This window comes from Crassostrea angulata, chromosome 2, assembly GCF_025612915.1.
Source record: "Crassostrea angulata isolate pt1a10 chromosome 2, ASM2561291v2, whole genome shotgun sequence".
Taxonomy (NCBI): domain Eukaryota; kingdom Metazoa; phylum Mollusca; class Bivalvia; order Ostreida; family Ostreidae; genus Magallana; species Magallana angulata.
In genome coordinates this window covers 14,986,620-14,995,610 of record NC_069112.1, presented here as the reverse complement: position 1 = coordinate 14,995,610, position 8,991 = coordinate 14,986,620, and the positions used below count along the sequence as shown (strand labels likewise).

Genomic DNA, 8,991 nt, shown 5'->3' with positions numbered 1-8,991 from the left:
CGTAACGTCGGGCGTATTGAAACGTTTTCGACGTTAGTCTTACTATAACGCAACAAACATTTTTTATACGATATAAAATAATTTTTAAGCCAACCAGACAGCGCGTTAGAACCAGAATTCAATTATATGAACTTGCATGTTTTACATTTTACTCCTTATTTCATGCCTTATACGATATATCTAATGCTTATGTACACAGTAGGTTGATACCAGGTTTATCACCTTTAGTTAGCAATATGTTCAAATTTTGATTTTAAATTCTATAATTAGAGAGGATTAACAAACCAACGTGTTCACACATATTTAAATGGTTCTAAATAAGATATAGTCTAGAACATTTTTTTTTTGAATTAAACATATGTAGTTTCTGGAAAAAAAAATATTTTCAGTTATGATTTCTACTGATTAATTTTTTTCTATCAATCAAATAAGTTACCGACAGTATAGTCCAAACAATATGATTAGAGAGTGGATATTGTATCCATGGCGTTGTCTTGTTGACGTCATGCAGAGAAAAAGCAATCCACATTGCAGAACAATTTGATTTAATCAAAGTAAAACAGAGCATCATACCACAGTCACAAAAAGTTATTGTTTCTTTAGCATATATTCAATAATCGTCTCTCTTTTAAAACGAACAGAAAGGACTAGAAATCAATATACGTTTAATTAATTAAGTTATGGGCATTTTTTTAATCTCGGGAAATGAACAATAAGGCTTTATTTCTAATCGAATGATCAAAAGAATTTTACCTTGGCATTTTGATGCTAGCCGAAATCGTTCGTCCAACTTTGTATAAAATTGTGTTGGGAATTTATATCTTTAAAAATGGAGGCCCCATGGACAATCATTCTTTTGATGTATGCTACCCCGTTGTTGTTGGTCGAAGCAGGGTACTTCAATGGCGGACCAGGATTGAACGAACTTGCTATTTCTTCAGAAATTGCGCCTACAAGGGCCTGCTCTGTGATCGGAAATATAGACACCTTATTGCAGTGTTTTGCAGGGTGTATGAAGAAGTTTCGACATTTCTACATGTTCGGCAGAAATTCAGCGACTCTCACGTGCTTCTGTTGTAAGGACCCTCCTCAATTGCCACTTCCAGGAACCGTATTTAATACTTACATAGCACGTCAGTACACTTTTTTGTTTGCTAAATGAAACATTTTTTTAGCTCACCTGAGCTGAAAGCTCAAGTGAGCTATTCTGATCACATTTTGTCTGTCGTCCGTCTGTCCGTCCGTCTGTCCGTCCGTCTGTCCGTCCGTCTGTCCGTAAACTTTTCACATTTTCAACATCTTCTCAAGAACTACTAGGCCAATTTCAACCAAACTTGGCAAAAATCATCCTTAGGCAAAGGGGATTAAAAGTTGTGAACATTAAGGGTCACACCCGTTTTCAAGGGGAGATAATTAGAAATTAATGAAAAATTTCGAGAAATTTTCAAAAATCTTCTTCTCAAGAACCAGAAAGCCAGGAAAGCTGAAACTTGTGTGGAAGCATCCTCAGGTAGTGTAGATTCAAAGTTGTGAAATTCATGACCCCCGGGGGTAGGGTGGGACCACAATGGGGGGGGGGGGGGGTCGAAGTTTTACATAGGAATATATAGAGTAAATCTTTAAAAATCTTCTTTTCAGAAACTAATCAGCCAGGAAAGCTGAAACTTGTGTGGAAGTATCCTCAAGTAGTATAGATTCAAAGTTGTGAAAATCATGACCCCCGGGGGTTAGGGTGGGGCCACAATGGGGGGTCGAAGTTTTATATAGGAATATATAGAGTAAATCTTTAAAAATCTTCTTCTCAGAAACTAAACAGCCAGGAAAGCTGAAACTTGTGTGGAAGCATCCTCAGGTAGTGTAGATTCATAGTTGTGAAAATCATGACCCCCAGGGGTAGGGTGGGGCCACAATGGGGGGTCGAAATTTTACATAGGAATATATAGAGTAAATCTTTAAAAATCTTCTTCTCAGAAACTAATCAGCCAGGAAAGCTGAAACTTGTGTGGAAGCATCCTCAGGTAGTGTAGATTCAAAGTTGTGAGAATCATGGCCCCTGGGGTAAGGTTGGGGCCACAATAGAGTGTCGAAGTTTTACATAGGAATATATAGAGTAAATCTTTAAAAATCTTCTCAAAAACTAATCAGCCAGGAAAGCTGAAACTTGTGTGGAAGCATCCTCAGGTAGTGTAGATTCAAAGTTGTGAAAATCATGATCCCTAGGGGTAGGGTGAGGCCTAGCTGCAATAATGTAGCCCTCTCCCGATTTTTTTTTTTTTTTGGGAGAGGGCTACAACTCCATAGGATCTCCGTAATGGTGCAAGTGCGGGAGTGATTCACTCCCGCAACGATTTCGTCTCAAATCGTTTATAAATGACAATAACATTTGCATTTCTTACCTGAACTCAAACGTTGTAGATGTCTATGGCATAAATTAATCCAAAAATATCAAGTATAGTCCATATATCGGTTATTTTTCGTGTATGTCAACAACGAAAGTTGAATTTGTCCGCCATGTTTACCGACCTTGACCGGTTTTATTTTTGGACAGCCAATGAGAATTCAGGAGCGGATCTTGAACTGAATATAGGAATTCCCCTATTTTAAAAACATAATTAACGCGGTAAATATAAATTTTCCATTATATACCATTTCCTTAAATGATGTTTTAGTGATATAACGAGGTAAGATCGATTATTTACACTGACATTCACGTTATCAAGCCCATCAAAACTCCAAGCGTACATCCATAAAATCACGCGAGAACTGTCATGGCTGCTGAAAAAGACGACTGGTAAACATGCTGATGTGTTTTATCTGGTTTTGGTTTATATACGGTTAAATTGTTCAACCTGAATTAAAAAATCATTTTATCTAAAGGAAGTCAAATATAAAACAGATCTTTTCAGACCGAAGTCAGCCGCATTAAAAAATTAATTTTGCACCATTACGGAGATCCTGTGGAATTGTAGCCCTCTCAAGTAAACATCAGATATAAAAAATCGGAGAGGGCTACATTATTGCAGCTAGGTGAGGCCACATTGGGGGGGGGGGGAGGTGTTAAAATTTTACATAGGAATATATAGAGTAAATCTTTAAAAATCTTCTTCTCAGAAACTAATCAGCCAGGAAAGCTGAAACTTGTGGGAAGTATCTTCAGGTAGTGTAGATTCAAAGTTGTGAAAATCATGACCCCTGGGGGTAGGGTGAGGCCACATTGAGGGGGGGGGGGGTGTTAAAGTTTTACATAGGAATAAAGAGTAAATCTTTAAAAATCTTCTTCTCAGAAACTAATCAGCAAGATGATTCTTTATAATTGTTAAGACTTTGGCTCCAGGACAATTCTTCGGCCTCACAAGAAGGTTCAGAGTTTGATGTAGCTATATATCCCATATATAAACAATTGTAAAGGATCTTTTTGAGAACTGCAATACTCAACATGTGATATGACTATAAAATTGAAGCAGGCAGCTATTTTTTCATTAGAATCTTTTTGTATTACTGTTTTGGGTTATTGCCCTTGATTTATTGATTCTTGATTATTTTAATTAATTCATCCACTGTTAACCAATTATTGTGATGATTATTTTTATACAATAATAAATATTCAATGTATATAAGTTGTTCTGCATAAGTAGTTTTGGGTTAGGCTGGATTAGTTTGTTTATTTTTGATTTCCAATTTTTAGATACTATGAATTATTTTAGGCCGGCACATATATAGGGACAGTGTCTATTGCATTGTACCGAGCGACTGTTTGGGGTTAAACTTGAACAGGTACGGAGAGATTGAGGGTGTTAACCTCCCTGGTCTATCTAATCTTCGTGTTTTTCTAACCAACGATACAGAATGTGTGGTCATTTCTGCCCTGTATCGCATTAATACAAGTGTGCGGTCACACCTGCTCGTATTGGTGGTGGTTGCGGCGGAGCACTAGTGAATGGTCATCCCTGCTGGTGTTCTGGCCTTTCTAGCGCAAGTGTGAGGCACTCCCTACATTAGGTTGAGCTGTTGGCGCAAGTGTGCGGTCATCCCTGCTTGTGTTATCTCTGCTTGCGTTAACGTTGGTACCTGTTGAGTTGCGTAGGTATGCGGTCATCCCTGCCTGCGTAACGTTGAGTCCCTATATATGTGCAGGAGCGGTGATTAAAGTCTGCTCTTGTAAATATTGGCAGCAATCAGGGCTATCCGAGTTCCAAGGGGGAAAAATGGATTTTATTTATACAGGATCTACATGTATTAATGTACATTGTCCAGATTGTATTATGACTCCATTAAGCCGACTTTATCATACCTATTATTCCTCAGGTGAGCGATGTGGCCCATGGGCCTCTTGTGTTGAATGTTTCGTTGTTTTCTAAATCACAATCAAATGATTTTTCTCGGTGTTCAAAATGACATTGGAATATTATATACTAGTACTTACCTAATTTTCAGATTCGATCACAAAAATCTTTTATCTTTAAACAGTACAATTTATGTAATTAATTGTTACCACAATTCTCATTTTGCTGCGGTGCTTTGGCTGCATAATTTTAAACACAGAAAAAAGTGTTTTCAGAGGCATGACTTGTGTAATTGTGATTTTTCAGCTCCATGTCCATTAAGTTATTCCGAATACACTTACGGGTATTTGAATATTTGCCTCCGTTTTGTCTCGAATTTGACGACGTATCCAATGGCATCATCCGTTTGTCAGCAAGATGGCGGGGATCTTGTTAGATTGGATTCACAGAGAAAGTTCGACATTTTTCAAGAGTTTGTAGGTGAGTCTTAATGAGGGAGCACCGCTATATGGAATTTCTTCTATATTTCTGCTAGAAACAATCTATATTTCAGTAGCTTTAAATGCAGTTTTAGAAATATTCATATATAGCTTCATATATAGCTTCAACTATTATTAATAGGTCAGTCACTCAATGATGTACCTGACTATGATTAATAGGTATGTCACTCAATGATGTACCTGACTATGTACCTGACTATTATTAATAGGTCAGTCACTCAATGATGTACCTGACTATTATTAATAGGTCAGTCACTCAGTGATGTACCTGACTATTATTAATAGGCCTGTCACTCAATGATGTACCTGACTATGTACCTGACTATTATTAATAGGTCAGTCACTCAATGATGTACCAGACTATTATTAATAGGTCAGTCACTCAATGATGCACCTGGCTATTATTAATAGGTATGTCACTCAATGATGTACCTGACTAGTATTAATAAGTATGTCCCTCAATGATGTACCTGACTATTATTAATAGGTATGTCACTCAATGAAGTACCTGACTAGTATTAATAGGTATGTCACTCAATGATGTACCTGACTAGTATTAATAGGTATGTCACTCAATGATGTACCTGACTAGTATTAATAGGTATGTCACTCAATGATGTACCTGACTATTATTAACAGGTATGCCACTCAATCATGTACCAAACTATTATAAATAGGTATGTCACTCAATGATGTACCTGACTATAATTAATAGGTATGTCACTTAATGATGTACCTGACTATGTACCTGACTATTATTAATAGGTATGTCACTCAATGATGTACCTGACTATTATTAATAGGTATGTCACTCAGTGATGTACCTGACTATTATTAATAGGCCTGTCACTCAATGATGTACCTGACTATGTACCTGACTATTATTAATAGGTATGTCACTCAATGATGTACCTGACTATTATTAAAAGGTCAGTCACTCAATGATGTACCTGACTATTATTAATAGGTCAGTCACTCAATGATGTACTTGATTATTATTAATAGGTATGCCACTCTATCATGTACCAGACTATTATAAATAGGTATGTCACTCAATGATGTACCTGACTATAATTAATAGGTATGTCACTCAATGGTGTACCTGACTATTATTAATAGGTATGTCACTTAATGATGAACCTGACTATTAATAAAAGGTATGTCACTCAATGATGTACCTGACTATTATTAATAGGTATGTCACTCAGTGATGTACCTGACTATTAATAACAGGTATGCCACTCAATCATATACCAGACTATTATAAATAGGTATGACACTCAATGATGTACCTGATTATAATTAATAGGTCTGTCACTCAATGATGTACATGACTATTATTAATAGGTCAGTCACTCAATGATGTACCTGACTATTATTAATAGGTCAGTCACTCAATGATGTACCTGATTATTATTAATAGGTATGTCACTCAGTGATGTACCTGACTATTATTAATAGATCAGTCACTCAATGATGTACCTGACTAGTATTAATAGGTATGTCACTCAATGATGTACCTGACTAGTATTAATAGGTATGTCACTCAGTGATGTACCTGACTATCATTAATAGGCCTGTCATCAATGATGTACCTGACTATTATTAATAGGTATGTCACTCAATGATGAACCTGACTATTATTAATAGGTATGTCACTCAATGATGAACCTGACTATTATTAATTGGAATGTCACTCAATGATGTACCTGACTATTATTAATAGGCCTGTCATCAATGATGTACCTGACTATTATTAATAGGTATGTCACTCAGTGATGTACCTGACTATTATTAATAGGTATGTCACTCAATGATGTACCTGACAATTATTAATAGGTATGTCACTCAATGATGTACCTGACTATTATTAATAGGTCAGTCACTCAATGATGTACCAGACTATTATAAATAGGCCTGTCACTCAATTTCTATAAAACGAATGCCACTTACTTCTATGGCGAGTTAAAGTTCAACATATTGATAAAAAACAACATATCTTTTTCTTATATTTATGTATGTATCAGATGCTCTTCTAGATTGTATTAAGAAACACAGTTTGTTATTTCATTTTAAGCGGCATATATAACTTTACCTTTCGCATAATATGCACTAGATAAGAAATGTTCAATTTTTTATCATATACGAAGGTGTGTACATGAAAAAGAAATTTTTGGTTTTTATTTTATGTCCGAGTGTTACTTTATTATCCCCTCGCGCAACATTTTACGAAAGGGATATCGTTTCTCTGGAAACCCCTGCATATGCATATTAATCAAACATCGCACACTTACATAAGCATGATTAATGGACAAACCCTGTTCATTTTCAAGTAATTCTCTTATATATTTATTAAGATATCGTTAGTTACAACACTTCAGACATTTCAGTTAACATTCAGTTGACAGAATAGCAGAGAGAGGTTTAAAGAAGATGACTTTTTGTTCTCTTCAATTACATGTTTTTCTTAAATAATGCATCCCCCACATTTTTTTTTTATTTTTCGAGGGGATGCTCCGCTCTTTTTGTTGTTTTAAATATGAGTTTTTAGCTGCTTGCTAAAAATTTTTTAAGGAATATCATATTTGTTGAATAAAATGATTTATTGTGACAAAAAACCAGATACAATATATGCTAACAAATATGCTACCATATATAGCAAATATGCTAACAAATACTTTAAAAATATCGATACATATTTTTTTTTTTACTTTTAACATTTTTTAAAATTACACTAAAGGGAATAATCTGTAAATAATTTATTAATCGTTTGCAGCTAACTCAACAAATGCGACCGTGGCAGTATGGGTGCAGGGGATCTGGGACAACTCTACCTGGTTTTATCATGACGGAACTCCTCTGGAATTTACGTGCATGTTAGGTGAAAGCAATGACACAAGCGAGGCGAGGATGGTAGCAAAGAGTGGAAACCATTCGGGATGTTTCGGTGCACAGTATGGGATGCTGAATATGTTTGTTTGTGAAATTTATAGGGTCTTCAGTGGATTTTAGATTTGAAAGCTTTATTTTCGAGTATATACTTTTTATCCACTGCAAAATAAACCCGTGTTATTAGTCCAATACCGGTTTTCACCGGAGGGGACTATTATAGCTTTCCTCTACGTCCTTCAGTCCGTCTGTCAGTCCGTCCGTCCGTCCATCTGTCTGTCCGTCTTTCCTTCCGTCTGTCTGTCCCACTTCAGTTTTCCACACTTTTTTGCTTTATGCGTTTGAGGAATAACATGAAATTTGCTGAACAACTTCAAAATGTCAAACTACAAATCAAGTTTACACTTTTGTAGCGTCTGGTTGACATATTTTCGAGAAAATAAATTTTTTATATTCCAAATTTTTAATATTCGGGTTTGATATTCTGCATAACAGTGCATTGTTTTCACAATTTCCACAAACGGTAGGGGACGTGTATTGCTTATGCAATACTCTCAGAATGCTTGTTAGTCCCCTACCGGTTTTCATTTGATTGTGAGTTACGTTTAAATTTTGTACAAATTGACATATTTTAACTAATTAATGGGCCTTATTATCTAATTTTAATAGTAGAAAAATATATTATAAGGAATAAATTTAATTTCTACCTATGTTATATATATACGAGTATAACATTACTTGGAACAGTTTACGCTTTTTTAGAGCACCTGAGCCAAAGGCTTAAGTGATCTTTTCTGATCACAATTTGTCCGTTGTCTGTCATCGTTGGCGTCGTCGTCGTTGTCGTCGTCGTTGTTGTAAACTTTTCACATTTTCATCTTCTCCTCAAGAACCACTGGGCCAATTTCAACCAAACTTGCCATAAAGTATCCTTAGGTGAAGGGGATTCAGGTTTGTTCAAATGAGGAGCCACGCCATCTTTCAAGTGGAGATAATTAGGAACTAGTGAAAAAGTAATGGTGTATTTTAAAAATCTTCCTCTCTAGAACCAGTTGGCCAGAAAAGCTGTAGTTTGCGTGGAAGCATCCTCAGGTGGTGTAGATTCAAGGTTTTTTTTAAATCATGATCCCTTGGGATACTGTGGGGCCACAATTGGAGGTCGAATTTTTTACATAGGAATATTTAGAAAAATATTTTAAAAAATCTTCTTCACCAATTGGCCAGAAAAGCTTTAACTTGCATGAAAGAGTACTCAGGTAGTGTAGATTCAAGTTTGTTCAAATCATGATCCCCGGGGGTACGGTGGGGCGACAATTGGG

At 35.9% G+C, this 8,991-nt stretch overlaps 1 protein-coding gene across 1 annotated transcript; it reads left to right on the top strand.

Moving 5' to 3' along the window:
- Positions 1–816: 816 nt before the first annotated feature.
- LOC128173079 (uncharacterized) lies at positions 817–8,731 on the top strand. Its single transcript, XM_052838804.1, has 3 exons — positions 817–1,133; positions 4,590–4,763; positions 7,560–8,731. The coding sequence occupies exons 1-3, from the start codon at positions 830–832 to the stop codon at positions 7,793–7,795; spliced, it is 714 nt and encodes a 237-aa protein (XP_052694764.1). The 5' UTR covers positions 817–829; the 3' UTR covers positions 7,796–8,731.
- The last annotated feature ends 260 nt before the right edge of the window (positions 8,732–8,991 follow it).

Bases quoted from the DNA above. Each gene is read 5' to 3' on its own strand.
- LOC128173079 (XM_052838804.1), top strand. From the start codon at position 830: ATGGAGGCCCCATGGACAATCATTCTTTTGATGTATGCTACCCCGTTG. The intron at 1,134-4,589 runs GTCAGTACACTT...GTGATTTTTCAG, and splicing joins ATTTAATACTTACATAGCAC to CTCCATGTCCATTAAGTTAT. The intron at 4,764-7,559 runs GTGAGTCTTAAT...AATCGTTTGCAG, and splicing joins CATTTTTCAAGAGTTTGTAG to CTAACTCAACAAATGCGACC.